We start from the raw sequence: 17,135 nt of genomic DNA, 5'->3' as shown, positions 1-17,135 counted from the left end.
CGTACCGGGTCCAACACGCGGATGCATGCGAGGTATGTGTGCATAAGCGTTAAAACAGCATCATGCCATTGCAAAATGAAAATAAGAGAACCGTGACATGCCAAGCAGTGTCCGAAACGGCACGACTGGCCAGTGCGAGTGCCTGATCGCAGCCATTTGATGGTGTGGAGTTAAGGAAAGTGAAACGAAACTATGCTACTGAGCTTTATTTGAGAAATGGGGAACTTCTGATCATCCTTGTCTCCACCATAGTGCAAGTGAGGTGCGCTGGCACTGCTCTTCTGTGCAACATCGCGCCCGCACCACTACATTTTCTTCATCATTCTTCCCCCGGACTGCCAACGACTGGAACGGCCTTCCCCGAAAACTTGCTGCTATCACATGTCCATCTTTATTTCTTGAACAAATCACACGTGTACTTGCGCAGTGAAAATCTTGTATTTTTATAACTTACTTACTCATATATGTTACCAATTCTGTTTTTTATTTCTGTGCGCCCCACCCCTTATGTAATACCCTCTAATGAGGGTCTTTAAGGTATTAAAGTGATGTGATGTGATGATGATGATGGAGAGGTCTGTTTTTGGGATCGCTGGTTCTACATGTATCTCAATGAGATTGCCCGTGCAAATTAACTGGAACAAAGCCCACCCATATCCGAATTAACGAGCGTCCTACCTAACAGGGTTCGACACCATAAACTTGCGTGGGCATTGGCTGGAACCACACTCCTAGTTCGAAATTTCCGAATTTCCGGTTTAACGGGAGTCAAATTATTTCGATTTTGCCACAACGAAAGTGCTCCTATACTTGGACTGTTTTTCATTTAGCTAATACGCTCCTTGACAGCGCGAGTTTTTGCTACTGCATTAAAAATTATAATATCTGGTCGTATGTTACATATATTGCCTTCTAAATGTATCAGTGAGCCGAATCTGGTGCCATACAACGTGGCCTGACGTGGTATGAAGCAGCAGTCCCCTTTTTGGGTGGCTTCTCTGTGGATCTCGAATGCAAGGGGGCTAAGCATCAGGAATATATGGCAGAAGTGCAGCGACGTATGAGCAGCTCTTACTGCGAGGATGTGACATGAAGAGAATTGTAGTTGCTTCTTTGGAGTGCCTTAGAATGAAGCACCTAGAAACTATGACAACACTTTCGCATAATTGTGGACGGGCTCTGGAAAATGCATAGCAAATTAACTGCCATGCCATCTTCTCCGCGCTGCATTGGGTCACAGGGGAAAGTATCTTTAAACAATGCACAGACCCTGCTAATTTTGTTATTGCAATCGACGGACTAAACGAGTTGCGACCTTCCTTCCCTGTAAAGGGCAACTCAAATGCACACTGAATTTTTTAATGCCGGAAAACGACTCTACAAGTCTTATGCCAAGGAATGCTAATTGAGACTTCTATGACACAAAAATGTCAATAAATACCATTGAGCGCTGTAGAGTGTACTTGACGCTAGGCACAGGTTAAAAACGGACAAGAAAATAGTTCCATTGTTTGACCATTTAGTCTGAACATTAGTTGCAATTAGCCTTTGTACCTTGCTCAGTAGTAACATCCTTCAAAATTATGCTGTTTGTATCACACTTTCTCGGGTAATATAATTTTGTTCTGTATTTTATTTTTTATTTATTTATTTATTTATTTTTTATTTTATTTTTATTTATTTATTTTTTTTTTTTTTTTCAGAGTATAGATAGTCCATGTTTTATTGTACCACCACTGGATATGGTAGACTGTAGCCAAGCTACGTTCGGCTGTGTTGTCTTAGTCGTTGTAAGCCAACTAATCATGTTCTAATGCTGTTATAGTATAGGCTGCCTTGGTGACATCATGCTTCATCATTTGCAATTTTATGTCTACATGTATGCCACAATTTGTCCTTCCTGTCATGTTTTCATGTACAGTCCCTAGTGGTTTCAGCTCTCTCCATTTTTTTTCCCCCTCCACTCTCCTTGTGACGAGGCAGGTACAACATGATTTCAGGAAATGGGGAAGACAGGGTCCTATTCAAGAAACTGCCTTTCCACTATGTCATTTTTGATGAAGCCCACATGCTCAAAAATATGGGTTCACAGCGCTATGGCAACCTCGGGAAGATCAGTGTGAGTGCTCCCCATCAGATATTTGTTTTGTTAGGAGCGGAATTTCTATGCATAACAGGAAACGTAACAATCGGGCTGTCATGCTCGGCTAAGTGATGTAGTATGCAGCATTCCTGCTGTACTTTAATCAGATATAGTGTGTAGTTATTTTTAGAGGGGATGCCCTGTGATAAACTAACAAATGACTTGTGTACGGTTTATCTTCCAGGAAAAAAAAAAAAAGGAAAATGGGTGACTTTAATAATTTGTTTGGCTATAGAGTGCGAATCAATAGCACATTGCATCAGAGTGTCAAGTCATAATTATAGTGTGTTTTGAGCTATGATGTAATTATTTTCTATGTCACATCTCTCTGTTTGCAGGCAAAGCGAAAAATTCTGCTTACTGGTACTCCGCTGCAGAACAACTTGGTGGAACTTATGTCTTTGCTTACATTTGTCATGCCGAACATGTTTGATAAGAGGAGAGACCAGATCAAACTCATGTTCTCGGCAGCTTCGGTGAGATTTTCCTTTAGTTGTTACAGCTTTAGTAGTATACAGTAAAACCTTGTTACAAGAGACACTCAAGAGTCCCAAAAATAATAATGATAATTGGTTCTTGTAACCAAAAATGGTAACAGCTCTTGAGTTAAACCGATCCAACTAACAGGCATACAGAGTGACCGGCGCTGCGGAAGCTGGGACGGAAATCCAGTCCAACATAAACTAAACTCAACAGTTAGTGCAGCAGCGCGACTGCAACTATAGGAGCAGAATGATGCAAATTTTCATGCGGTGAGACAATAGTCCCAACCATGTGAAGTGTGACATCCACCTGTGGAACAAAACGGAATTGAGCCAAGGGAATGAGAACTGTAGCACATCTGGGTTGTGTCTCTTCTAAATAGTGAAGAATTTACTTTGGTGACTTAAAAAAGTTGCTCTTAGTAATCAAGTGGCTCTTGTATGCGATATTGTTAACATGATGAACGTAGGAAAACCAATCAAGCCATTTTCAAATGTCTCTTATAACCAAGTGCCTCTTATGCCCATGTCTCTTGTAACGAGGTTTTACTCTTACTTTTTCTGGCTCAAATGTGCCAAATGATACCTGAACAGCACAGGAACCGGTCCAGAACAAAAGCAGAAATATGTGATGCAGTGCATTCTCACGTCTTCCTACCATTGTGCTGCTTCTGCGTTGTCGAGCCTGAGTGCAAGACAAACATGCCAGTCATCCTGTGTTGTCAGTGTATTTTTGCAAAAAAAAAAAGTTTTTTGAAAGGTGGCGACGTGCCCTAAGTGACTGAAATGTGCTCTTCCCATATGCAGAAAAATGAGGAGGACCAGAGTAACTTTGAACGGGAAAGAATCGAGCACGCCAAGAAGCTCATGAGGCCGTTTGTGTTGAGACGTCTGAAGCAGGATGTCTTGCAGCAGCTCCCCGTCAAGCATGAGGAGGAGCGCTACTGCCCCATGACTCCGTATCAGAAGTCCTGCTATGTTAACATGGTGGCCACCCTCTCGAAAGAGGTAACCTTTTCACCATCACAAGAGATTGAGAGTGTTTTATGTACAGTTAATCCTCTATATATAGAATTTGAAGAGAGTCGCGAAATAGTTTCATATATCGATCATTCGATGTATAAAATGCGCCACCAGATAAGTCTCTCTCTAACCCAGAAGCGTGAATATGGTGGCACCCGTGCTAGCGACGCACTTCCTGCTTCGACATGCGGCTTGCCGGCATGCTGTTACGTACGTGCGGCATGTAAAGGTGTACTGGGCCATAGCCTCCTTTACTCTCTGTGCGTGTCAACGCGCCGCGCAAACAATACAGCGACGCCGTCGAGTAAAGTTGCTCGACGCTGCCGCTCTCATCGCTCAGGGCGCCACTGACGCAGGTGTCTATGCGCGCGGGTACGAACGTCGGCGCAAGGGTGGGAGTGCTGTCTTTCGCTCGCGAGATAACTGTCCCTAAGCATGAATCGTGCATATTCAGCATATTTACTTGTAAGGCCGACATCCTCTGAGCATAACAAGTGATCATGATACTTGTTAGGCAATGGCACCAATGCTGTGACATTTTATGTGAGGCAGTTTCAAGGAATTGCGAATGGCTCGAAGAACTGCATGACTGCTTCGCTAGCGCCATTGGTAATAGAAAAATAACAATGCTATTCTACATTGCGGTAAAACAAAATTTAAGAAGAAAGGCACCAGCATTTATTTGGAAAGCAAAATGGTATGATGCCAACCTGAATGGTGCACAAGAGGAGGTATAATCACAGTTATCACGTGTGTATTCTCAATGCATATTCCCCACCATTGCCGCGACACCTATATCGCTATCAGGTACATATGCCAGGTCACGGCAATGGTGGCAGGTTTTCGATAGGACAAGCTGCACACGCTAGTGCGTAAAATTAGGATACTGGCCACGCGAGCGCCACCACTGGTTTCACTGCATGACAACTGGTGCACTGAAAACCAGTTTCCCCTCATGACAGCAGTGCTGCGATGCAAAAAACGCCACACCAGAGGACATCTTCAAGCGAACTTATGTGTCCACCTCGTCACACGGTTTTACAGCGTTAGTGAGCGTGAAGAGTGATCACCGGAGAGCTGTTAGAGGAAACAATGCTTGTAGGAGCATGGTGCGCAATTTGATATATGGAGCCTCTGCTGAACAGGAGTTCGATAAATGCAAGAAACACTGCTATGCTTTTGGGGATTTTCAAAAGGATATTCTGAGTTCAATATAAGCAATAATTAGATATATCTGGGATCAGCGGTACTGCATTGCACAGTTTCGTTAAAGTTGAAACCAAGTGATATTTTCACTTTTGTTAGCAAACATACACCATTATTTCAATCTTATTCTGAAATGAGTTCATGGCTTCGATCTCGGCCATGGTAGTTACACTCTGGTGGAGGTGGAACGGTTTATAGGGTGACTCGGGCTTTGAGGAGAGTTGTAGTGAAGGACTCCAAATAAGCTCGATAGCCTTGGGTTTTTCTGTGTGTGCTGACAGTGCGCTGTACACAGGCACCTTGCTTTTCACCTTCATCGAAAAGCAGCTGTTGTGGCCGATATCCAACCCGCACCCTGGGGATCATCAGTTGAGCACCATAACTGCTGAGCCACCACAGTCAGGAAGTGGAGATGGAATGTTAACACCTCTGAGTAGTGAGGTGTAATGTGTAGTAAAATCCATGTGCAGCCAAAATTGTCACATAGGGTTCCACCATGGCATGCCTCAAGTCAAAAAGTGTTTCCTTTGTCTTGTAAAAAATTCAGTAATCATTAACCATAGTTTGCTCTAAAACTTTTTATTTTGTTTCAGTGGTACTTTATTTTTTTTAATTTAGGTCACTTTCCATGTGCATGTACAGGCGCGAAGCATGCTTTAGCATTTGAACTTTTCTCATGCATTAAGCAGGAAGGATGTAAAAGTTTCTGTTTATAGATTAGTATGCTAGGGTCCTTTGCTAGAGTTATTCTGGCTGCAACTGTACCCTAATGTGAGGTACTGTGTGGGCTGTGCTTTGGCTTGGCTTGGTTTGTAGGCTATTTTTCTTATGCATTGTTGTGTGCCGCTGTGCCTAATGTCCTCAGTGCTATGAGCGATCAAGCTGTTAATAGCGACATTTAGTTTGAATAGCCCATGAGCATACTTCTGAAAATAATGTTTCGGATTGAACTATAAAACTTGTGAAGTCACCACTCTCTCTGATCAGAGAGAGCACCAAAAATGAAACAGTAAGAAAGAATTCTTGTGTATTTTGCCTCCTTGATTTCTTAAGTTCTGTGGTAGCATCTCTTTATTGTCATTGCTAAAAGGTTTTGTATCGGGACTGATGTGTGCTGTCAAAATCACGTTGCCATTACAGTTCAAAGAATGTCAGGATGCCCAAACTGGAATGCTGATGAAGCTGAGGCGAGCTTCAAATCATCCATTGCTTCTGCGTAATCATTATGACCTGGAGAAACTCAGAACAATGTCCCAAATGCTACTAAAGGTATCGGCTTATGACTTCGAGCTTTGTATTGTCTTGTCACCACAGTGATCAGATAACTTTAATGTCTGATTGCGGTCTTTGTCATGCATGTTACTCTTTTTTTTTTTTTGCTTGGATCACCTTGTCCAAGTATGCAGTCCTATAGCAGCCGAAGCTTTTTAGCCGGTGATGCACCCTCCAATGAAAGACTTTCGTCATTGTTCGTAATATTTGTGAATGGTGTGGAACACTTTTTTAGTTCGATACTTGATGTTTCTTTTTAAATGCCAGAAAAGCAAAAGCCATTAGATTTTGGCAGTCGCAAGGAAGAGCTGTGGATTACATATTATACATCTGAAGGGTGTGTGCCCCCTTCCTGTTGTCTGTGTTGTAAGTGGGAGAGCACTTTCACACAGAAGCATCTCCACGTTTCGCAAGTTAAGTGCGCAGTGCTAGCATTGTGCGACCTTGCCACGCCTTCACCACCACTAATCAGAAAGGAGACTGCGTGGTTTCTCCACGATTGCGACTTTCAGCTGACAGCCCCAGAGTAAATGCTACCTTCTAAGAGTATGTTACAGATGACAGCACCACCTCAAGCATGCTAGCTTTCTGTTGACACATTTCTAACTTGGGACGGAGTATGTACGGGTATGTCAGTGATATCAAGAGGGTTAGCGTGCTAGTCATTTGTATACTTTTTATCGCTTGTGTGTGTTTAGTTGCTGTGAATTCAGTAAGTTGCATTTTTTCTTTTATTTACTCTGCCCTAGGAGCCGACTTACTTTGACGCCAATGCTGACTTAATATTTGAGGACATGGAAGTAATGTCAGACTTTGAGCTGCACATGCTTTGCTCCAAGTTCCCGGTAAGAGTCTCTTCTGCGAGTTTCTTTGTCAGTTTACTTGTGAGATTGTCTTAGGGAGTATTTTTGATTGTTGTTTTTGAGTTACTTCCCAAGATTGATATTGTATTTGTATTAAATGTACAGCTAGAGACAAAAGTTTCTGGACTGCACATCTGACGATTTTGGACTAGAACCACGAAGTAAACAAGTTATCACTTTATTTCTCTAGCAAACGTGAAAGAACTGACATCAAACTTTCACATCGACAAATGTGGCCCGAGACTACTGGCATATACGAAAGTTATGCGCTTTGGTTGCAGTTTGCGTGGTCCACAGACTTTTGTCCCCGATAGTACCTAACCATTCTAATGCAATGTTTCATCGTGTTGAAGCGCACAGTGAAGCTGCGTGCTGTACGCACAGTTTCAGGATACTGAACACAGTATGTAGATGCAAGCCACAGGGCTCTACACGGGCATATGTGTAGAGGCCTGCCGCGGTGGCGCAGTGGTTAGGGCTCTCGGCTGCTGTACCTAAGAATACGAGATCGAAACCTCGCCGCGGCAGCCACTTTTCAGTGGACATGAAAAGTAATGCACTTGTGTGCTTTGTGATGTCAGTGCGCGAACCCCAGATAGTCAAAATTTCCGGAGCAGTCCACAACAGCATCTCACATAGCCCGAGTTGCTTCGGAATGCTGAACCTCATAAGCCAAACCGATGTGTAGACATTAGAACAGCATTACACCATTCCAGAATAGAAATAAGAGAACAGTGGTGCACCACACAGCACCCAAAACTGCGCGACTGGCCAATGCACATGCCCGATGCAGCCATGCGGTGGCGTGAATTTAAGAAAAGCGAAGCTGAAACTGTGTAACTGAGCTGTATTTCGAAAACTGGTAACCTCTGATTGTCGTCATGCCTGCCATAGCGCGCACCACTGTTCCATGGGATTCAGGTTCAAGGAGGTCTTCTTCGATAATCGCAGCCTGTGTGTATCATACCTCGATGTGATCCTCTGTCCGAGTTAGGCAGAGCAAGCCTGCTCATATCATATTTAATGAGTGTCCAACACAATAGACTTATATGGGCGTTTTCTAGGCCCACAGTTCTGGTTCGAGTTCTCCGAATTTTCAGATTAAGGGGGTTGGCCATCAACAACCTCTATTTAGAGACTCAAATTTTCGAACACCAAATTATTCAGCAGTAAATGTGTCCTTTTCTGTTGAATAAACGTTAACATAGGTACAGACAATTAAATTTTATGAAAAACAAAATTGTGTTGTTTTTACTCTCTGTGAACCTCTCGTGCAGTTTTTGCTTACAAATGATTTTCTCCTCCTTTTCAGATACTGCATGAGTTCAAGCTTGATGATGAAAAAATTCTCGACTCTGGCAAGTTCAAGGCACTCGATTCTTTGCTGGAGGAACATCAAAAGAAGGTACATCACACTTGAGAATCATAAGATAGAACTATAATTATCAAATAATGAATTTAGTAGAATCCGCAGGGCAAATTAAATGACCTTTAAAAAAATGCATTGAATATAGTATAGCATCAAGCTCGGATTATCGTGACCCTACTTGAACCTGGAATAGTCAGCTATCGTAGATCAAGTAGGCTGTGTTCTTTTGAGTGATGTAAATCATGCGGACACCTTCGAATGACATAATTACTTCGACGTTTCATGCATGCTTTCATTAATTTACGTTTTGTACATAGCGCGGTGATGCCAACCATAAGTTTTTATGACAAGCAGATTGAAAGGCTTGCAGGTGACAATGTTATGTCATCCAGAAGTAGAATTCTGTGACTGCAAAATATATTTTTGAGAAATGAACGTTGCAAGAAAAGATTTGCTGCACGCTGCATTTCGTGGAACGGTTTCATATTGCACAGCAAAGCTGTTCTCTGCTTTACGCTGTCAGGTCGTGTTTTAAGTCATCATATTTTGGTGATGACACAGAGAAAGGTCTGTTCCCTTGCTCTCATCTTAAGCATCTGTTGTTTCATTCCAGAATAATCGTGTCTTAGTCTTCAGCCAGTTCACCATGATGCTCGACATCCTGGAAGTTTACCTCAAAATAAGAGGCTACAAGTGGCTTAGGCTGGATGGCTCAACGTCAGTGGCTGACAGGTAACTGCTATATCACCTTTCTTTTATATGCAGTTTTGTTCCTGCAGCTATTTTTAACAGCCTCATTAAAATTAAAATAGCCTAGAATGATAACTTGCACAATAAAAATACCTTCCATGCGACAGTGGTGCAACTTCACAGAGTGTCTACTAATCGGGGAAACTGGGAATTGTCAGGGAAATTTTATGCACCAGGAAAAATTTGTGAAATATCAGAAAAACTATCGGAAATTTCGCCAAGTCAGGGAAAATGGCACAGTACATTCTGCAGTGCATTTTCATTTTACGCTAGTGCACAGAGAAAATGTTATTGATGCAGATGTTTTTTTGTTTTTTGTTTTTTTCTTTCCTTTTGTGCTGTCCCGTCAGCGCGCAGCCGCAAGGCAAGGCGCGATATATTACTTTGACACCAGCGCATGGCTGAGCTGCCACAATAGAAGAACCAATACGCACGTGAGGTGGGTACTCAATAAAATATGTGGGAGCGCTGCGTGAGAGTAGTACGCGAGAAAAAGCAGGAATAACCGGGCCGGCAACGGCCAGCACGAAATCGATCGGCGAGCTGTGCTGCCAAGGGCGTGCGCACACAGCCATATTGGATTGGATTGGCTCAGCTCTTGGTGGGCGCCTCGCGTGCTGTAAGGCTGGCATCAGCGCTCTTTTAATTTTCATTAAACTTTTGATGTTCTTATTGGCCATTAACACTAATTACGGGACTGTTCACAGCACGATAAACTGACCGCGCATAGTTGCAGACAGCCATGCACCCCCGGTTCCGTTGGTAGCAGACGGTTCGGAGCTGGAGGCGACCGTAGGGTCTATCGCCATCTGCGCCGTCGTCTGCTGCAATGCGCGATTCTCGTTCGGTCCATATTATCGTATAGCGTTTGACAACCGCTTTTTAAATGTAATTCTGTGTAGAATGTATCACTTGAGCGACAGTATTATTAAGCTAATTTATGCCATGCGGCAGTATTTCAGACTGCAAACAAAACTTCGCGATTCGCTATATGAGCCCCTTGGAGGTGTCCGGATTCGCAACATAGATTATTCTGGGAGTTTTAAAAGAATACTGCCTCCGCAATGACGCAGCATACTTTGTAACACACTTGTTCAAAGCGCTGACTAAAGCTTAACGACTGGCCACCACTTCTGGTGATCTGCGAAACGAGAAAAAGGTTGCGGTAAGTTGTGTTTACATGTGTCTATGGGTCACCTTCCCAACTTGCACCCCCATATGTATTGCGGTGTTTTAAAAATACTTCGCCTCGGTAATGAGGTTTCATATTTTCATGACTGTTCTAGGATGTTCATGGTTACTCTGCACCGAATAATGACATCATAGTTGTCCCGTGAAATGAGAAAACTGCTTTGAAATCTTTCTGTTCCATGTGTTCCTAGAGGCGCTAACCCTACTTTTAACCCCCATTCGGCTGCGTCACCGCGAGCTTTGTTTGTAAACGCGGTGTTGATCTATATAGGCTTTCAAAGCAAAATGTGGCGTCGCTGCTGCTCCTGACGGAAGCAGCACCAAGTGTCGGCAATATTTAATCGAAGACGCGGTAAAAAAAGTTGTATCATTGTATACAATGACACAAAAATAATTTGTGGCTCTAGTGACTGATTAATGAATGACAGCCGATGAAGAGTTTATGAAAAGCCACCGACATAGTAGCCTTACCACATGTTGGAAATGTTTAATCGAAGGCTCCGTAAAAAAATTGTATCAATGCATACAATGATAAAAAAAAAAATAATAATCTGTGGTTCTAGTGACTGATCATTGATTGACAAATCATGAAGAGTTTATGAATTCAATGTAATTAATTGATAAATGAGAGGAATAAAAGAGATGGAAAAAAAATGAAAAAGGTGGTTCAAATGTGCCAAATGCTCAGAATTAAATGCCGATGCTTTGTGATGCTAATTAAAAAATGTAGTGCAAATGTTAAAATGTGTGACTGATAATACAAGTAATAAAAAAAAAATAGAAAAATGCATTCAAAGGGTGTCAAACTGCTCAGAATGGAAAGCCAGTGTTTCCCGATGCTAAGTATTAGTGTATAAAATTAACGGTAAATATAAAATAAGAAGTGTAAAACACCCTCCCTGTGTGTGCGACATGCTATCGCGTCATACCGTTAACGGCTGAGTTTAATTGTCCCCTAATTTTTGGTTGGTTGGTTTGGTTTATGGGATTTAATGTGCCAAAGTGACTCAGGCTATGAGAAACGGCGTAATGGAGGGCTCCAGAAATTGACGAAAGTTTGGGAAGCTAATAAGACCTTTAAGAGAGCGATAATTGTCAATGCCAGCTCACATTTGCTTATTCATAGCAGGCATGGTCATCCCATGAAATGTGAGGTTGTTTTTGTTTTTTTCTAGGCAGCAGATGCCTTTGCAAAGCTGGAACTTGCGCTTATTTCAATGCGAAGCTGCGGTGAGCTTCATTTAAATTATTGTGAAGTAAACTCATGGGGGGGGCCCCATGAGGGGAATTAGCCAAGGTTGCGACCTCTTCATCTGCGAGTTGAAAAACATTCATGCTATAAATGCAGTGATGTTTTCCAGCGAGCAGCAGTTTATTTTTAATTTAATGGACAGCTTCCACTGTCTGAATGAACCGTTAGCCTGTTCACCTCTCATCCCACCTTTCATAGCTGGCAAGGAGACCTCCATTCTTGAATGGATACCTGCTGAATCAAATCTTTTTTATATTTTCGTACAAAGGCACCGACTAAGAGAGCATGTGTGCTAGGCACCACTTCCCTCCTTCTCCCCGCAGGAACTGAAGGGCGCGCTCACGCGCGTGAGCTACTGATGCTACCGCCGGTGTCTAGCTGGCAGCGCCGCTTCGTGCGGCCTAACTTGAGCTTGGATTCCCTTATCTGTTTTCTTTGGGCCGCTTCTTCCATCGCAAAAAATCTATTTCTACACCGCTGTCGAAGCAGCACACCAAACTACCCATGCGGGGACTCCGCAGCATCTCAGCTGGACAGAACACCACATTTGCATGCGCGCCGCCTCCAGTATCAGAGGCCGCGCTGGCAGTGCCGGCGTCAGCTATTCCCAGTAACGCCGCTGTGCCCTCTCGACGCTGTAGTCGTGCGCCGAAACTTGAGATTGGGTTCTCTATATGAGAGTAGAATCACCAAGGAGAGCCACAAACCGGAGCTAATAACGCTGTCGCACCATACTGCTAACGGTGGCACTTACTTGACCTATAAACATACTATAGAGGATTTACAGCTTTTGAATTGACACTTTCTTCTTTAAGCCCCACCGTGGTGTCACAGTGGTTAATGCGGTTGACTGCTGTGCCCAAGGATGCTGGATCGAATCCTGGCTGCAGCGGCAGCTTTTCATGGATGCGAAAAGCAAGGCGCTCGTGTGCTGTGCTATGTCACTGCATATTACCAGGTGGTCGAAATTTCCAGAGCCCTCCATTACGGCGTCTCGTAGTTTGAGTCGCTTTGGGGTGTTAAACTTCATAAACCAAACCAACGAAACCTTCTGTGTCAATAATTAAAAATTTGGCTAATTAGCCTTTACTAATTGACTTAGGAAGACAGAAATATACTACAAACTGAGGTGATTCTCAACAGGTCTCAGTTGGTTTCAGTGGGCTAGGGCACTCAAGTGTTTTTAAGAAGCTTGGTTACATTTTGCTGGTACACCTGGTATGCTTGGCACATTGCGGCAGCGTAATTGCGATGGCGGTAAAGCAACCAATATATGGCAGCTAAATTTTGCGGTATTTGGCTGGGTTGTAGAAATAGATTATGGCAGCAGTTGGGACATTCAAAAACTAACAAAAGGAGTCACTTCTTAATTACTGTTTTGATACAAACCTCACCGATACTTTTTTCTCATACAAAAAAAAAGGGGGTAAGGAACTTGTTATATCTAGAAAAACCTGTGATCCAAACTGCCTGATTTTTAAAAATATAACCATTGAAAGAGATATAAAATCATTTATTGACACTTTTACTTGATAAAAGATGCACATAGTTTTTTTTTTTTAATTAAGGTGTGAACAGCTTCATTTGTAGTGTAAGTAAAATGCAGTCCACATCTGCGTGATCTTTGGCGTGGAAGAAATTTAACAACATATCAGGCCCGTTGACAGCAGTGGTGATAGGCGTGAAATCTTCACGATATGTCGCCGCAAATTATGACATGAGCGGAAGTTCCTTTTATGAATAGCTATTTTCTAGCGAGAAGTAGGTGTCCTGCAGGGTTTGATTGGGTGTCCACCCATTGTGTTGAGCTTGCTTTGTCAGTGGGAGACCATGGTTACATTAGCCCTAGAAGTCTTCTCCTCAGGCAGGAGTCTGAATTTTTGCGGTTGGCCTTACTGACATAGACTATTTCAGCCCTCCTCTGTCCCTCCTTTACCAACCAAGCACACACAAAATGCGCACAAAAATGTTGCAGCTAAAAAGAGCTTGCATACATATCACAACTGGTGACGCAAGTCTCATGATTCTGGGGCTAATTTTTTTTTTTTTTCCCCCATTTCGACAGCAGCCGAGAACAACGCAGTGAAAGTCACAGGGGTGTTATTTTGCATGCGCTGAGTTCGAGGATATTTTCCCCCTCGCCATGAAAATTGTGTATACTGTACAAGTAAAGAAATGCATGCAGTGTTTGGTTGGCTTCTTTTTCATTTTTTACGTAATAGGAATGCCTAACGATGGCTCAGAAGTGTCAGGAAAAAGATTTGGTGAAGGTAAAACATTCTCATTGATTGTCATTCACTGCCAGCAGCCAGCTTGTGGTGACCTTTTACATACGAGGCATTTTTATCTCTGTGCCGCAGGCAGGACCTGATAGACGAATACAACGGTGACAACAGCATCCTTGTCTTCCTCTTGTCGACAAGGGCAGGTGGCCTGGGTATTAATCTCACCTCCGCCAATGTGGTTGTCATCCATGATTTGGACTTCAACCCCTACAATGACAAGCAAGCAGAGGACCGCTGCCATCGGCTGGGGCAGAGCAAGTGAGCAGCTCTGCCACCTCCACTTTCCTACCACACCTTTCCTACTTTGTGTTCCGCGTGCTCAGACCATTCTGCACACCACTGTACCAACAGCATCAAATAAGATGCAAGTGTAAACTATTGGCTGCTGAAGATAAAATATAAGCAACCTCCATTAACACTACTCAAGAGCGACCTTCGTACCTTTAAGTGCAAAACATTTCCACTAGCAGTACTTTGTGTTCCTCAGCAAAGGGCTTTCTGTTTTAGCTGTTCGCATTCAGTTCAATCTGCATCTTTCACAATATGTGACGCCCTCTAGGAACTGGCGAAAATGCATCTGCTGCAGGTTAAAAACAAACACATGTAGAAGATGCAATGAGCCAGTTTTGCCTAGCTGCGAAGTGGCAAGTATGTACTTGACAGCTGTCGCCAATCTGTCAAATGAGCATGTCATTAACATGAGCTGCACATGTGCAGCAGTAGCTGGTAGTTCATGTTTCAGCCAGCAGACCTGGAGGCGGAGAAGGGCACTTACACAAAGTGGGCTTGTGAAAAGGGGGGATTTTCTTGTGTATGCATGCAGCACACTGGTGGTGAAACTTTGAGAAGTTTCTCTTATATTAGGGAAAGCAGCTCTCACTGACATAAAAAAAAAAAGTATATATATAAGACTCCTCACTCACTTGTTTACATTGGTCTTATAAGCTTGGGTTTTTCCATCATTTCAGCCTCGGGGATATTTCAAAAGGTGTGTGGGAACCACCTCTCATCTCTTAGCTCATGTCGCTTCCTAACATGTCGACAAACAAAAACATGCAGATGTGCACAGCCCTCAAAAAAATGTCCAACTTCAATTAATAGCTGGCTGTAGAGTGCTATAAGCAATAACAGTATGATTGATATGTAAACTGACCACAGAAAAAGGTATGAAGTTGATGAAGCATGAATGGATTTAAGTGCTTTTTAAAGCCTTAAATCTCTCCAGGGTACACAAGGGTTCAAAGATGCCAGTTTGAGAACCTTTGATGCAAATCATAAATACTGAAATGTTTTTGCGAGGCACAACTCCAAAAATGATACGAGCGTTGGTGTCGTATTGGTGCAGACCTGATGTTATACAGCAAATGTTGGTGAGGAATAGGTCCTTAGTATTCAAGCCTGTGTCACATTTGATGGCTTCTAGTTTTGAACTAGGACAGAATTTCCGAAAGCACATTCTGACCTTTTACACATTTTCATCACAAGTATGGCAGCAGTTTTTTTGTTGATGACGTTATTGCAACTTGTAGTAAGATTTTTTGTCCTAGATGAAAACTGAAATGAATGGGGTTATCAAGTGATGCAAACTAGTGAATAAAGCATTCATTGGTTACTGCACACTTAGTATTAGTCTCAGTGACTTCTTGGCACCACTCATTGATGACGCTAAGCCCATTATTTGTAAATTTTTTTTCCTTACCCAGTGCCTAACTGCTCTCGTTGCAAATTTGCCTAATTGTTAAGCCTCAGTTTTTATTGAAATGTATACATATAGTTTTGTTTTTTTCTCTTTTCTTACCCGGATACTTTATTGTTTGGAAGCATGGAGGTCGCCAGTAGGCGCTTTCAGATTTGGTTTTACACAGTGGCATAGATTCCATTTGGGGAGTGATCACTCATTTGCATCGTGTAGAGCATGACAAACTGTACAGCTTTCGTTTGTAGCCATACAACTGCGAAGTTTGCAGTTAGAAGAAAATTCTTCCCGATTAGTTCAGAAAAAAAGTTCAATCGCTTGTCTGGGGCTGTTGCACTTCCTACCAGCTTAACCAGGACTGCTAGCAGGTGATTGAACGAAGGCAAATTTAGCAAGAACTAGACTCAAAATTGATAACAGTCTAGTGTCTCAAAGGCTGTTTGTGGATTTGTTTGACTAAAACCTGACGGCTGTAGCTTTGTTTATTGTGTATTACCATCTTAACCGGCAGTCCTTTTCTTTTTTTTTTTCCAGAGAGGTTTATATTATAAGACTGATTAGCAAGGACACCATCGATGAAGGAATCTTGTCCATTGCAAAAGACAAGCTTAGACTGGAGAGAGACATTACAGAAGACACGTGTGAGTACTGTCATTGCATGCTTATATTGCTCATAGTCTTTTTATGGCACTCCCACAGCTCGGAGCAAAGTAGAAACTGCACAGTCCTTGATTCATGGTTGCTGTTTTCTGCTGCGCTGCGAGGTATAGGGCAGCTTTATAGGTAGCAGAGGCAGAGAATGAGACGTGGCATGGAATAAAAGAAGAATTACGGTTATTATAATGCCATAATTCTTACCCCTGGAAGCTGCCCAGGTTTCCAGAAGGTTAGGGGAAAAAAATGTAGCAAAAGTAGTCCTAAATCTTATATTTTATCGTATGAAGAGGAGCATCATTAGTTGCAGTTTCCAAGTTGCGAGTTTCTGAAAAAACTAACAGCACAAAATGAAAGATTTTGTGGCCTAAAATAATTTGACAAAGGAAGGAGGAAAAAAATACATTATGGATATACTACGGTCTTTATTAATTGTTCTTGGAAAGTATTCCAGAAAAGCAAATATGAGCACAAAAGCTGTTTCCACTTCAAAACAATACTGACTCCTGTAGTGTACACACCACAACACTGAGCAGTTTCTACATTTCATGAATCAGAGAGTAGACACTACATTCTAGACAGTTCTTTTTATTTTTTATTTTTTTTTCATGGTTCTTCTACTCGGCACCAAATTACTATCTTGGTTCACCAAGCTGCATAACCGTTGCTGGGAGCATTCCAATCAGCAGTCAATATTTTTTCCTTGTATTAGACATGCAAAATTCTCTTGCACAGATAGTTTCTGCAAAAACTACCCTTCGACAGATTCTGCCAAAGTGGAAGGAGGGCAGGGAGGGCGAAAGGCCGCAGCTGGTGGATGAGGAGGGTAGGTGTGGAGCAGAAGTATGCTCAGGGAGAGAAGGTGTATTGGTGAGGGGAAGTGGAGATGGAAAAGGTGTGCATGGGGTAACGTTTCTAAACATACTCTGTTCCTAAACTTCCTCTCCAG

At 42.6% G+C, this 17,135-nt stretch overlaps 1 protein-coding gene across 3 annotated transcripts in view; it reads left to right on the top strand.

Annotated features, from left to right (window-relative positions):
• Positions 1–17,135, top strand: part of Etl1 (SWI/SNF-related, matrix-associated actin-dependent regulator of chromatin, subfamily a, containing DEAD/H box 1) — a 31,395-nt gene that overhangs the window by 12,087 nt on the left and 2,173 nt on the right. For all 3 annotated transcript variants that reach the window (XM_084588762.1, XM_084588755.1, XM_084588746.1), the window contains 9 exons: positions 1,984–2,119; positions 2,482–2,619; positions 3,433–3,633; positions 5,995–6,123; positions 6,876–6,971; positions 8,302–8,394; positions 8,972–9,090; positions 13,912–14,094; positions 16,067–16,173. In XM_084588762.1, coding sequence (XP_084444888.1) covers positions 1,984–2,119; positions 2,482–2,619; positions 3,433–3,633; positions 5,995–6,123; positions 6,876–6,971; positions 8,302–8,394; positions 8,972–9,090; positions 13,912–14,094; positions 16,067–16,173 — 1,202 coding nt within the window. The remainder of the gene's footprint in view (positions 1–1,983; positions 2,120–2,481; positions 2,620–3,432; positions 3,634–5,994; positions 6,124–6,875; positions 6,972–8,301; positions 8,395–8,971; positions 9,091–13,911; positions 14,095–16,066; positions 16,174–17,135) is intronic.

This window comes from Amblyomma maculatum, chromosome 1 (assembly GCF_055883805.1).
Source record: "Amblyomma maculatum isolate TAMU_Amacu chromosome 1, ASM5588380v1, whole genome shotgun sequence".
Classification (NCBI taxonomy): Eukaryota; Metazoa; Arthropoda; class Arachnida; order Ixodida; family Ixodidae; genus Amblyomma; species Amblyomma maculatum.
The sequence above is the reverse complement of the archived record's forward strand: the minus strand, read 5'-3'. Positions and strand labels throughout refer to the sequence as shown.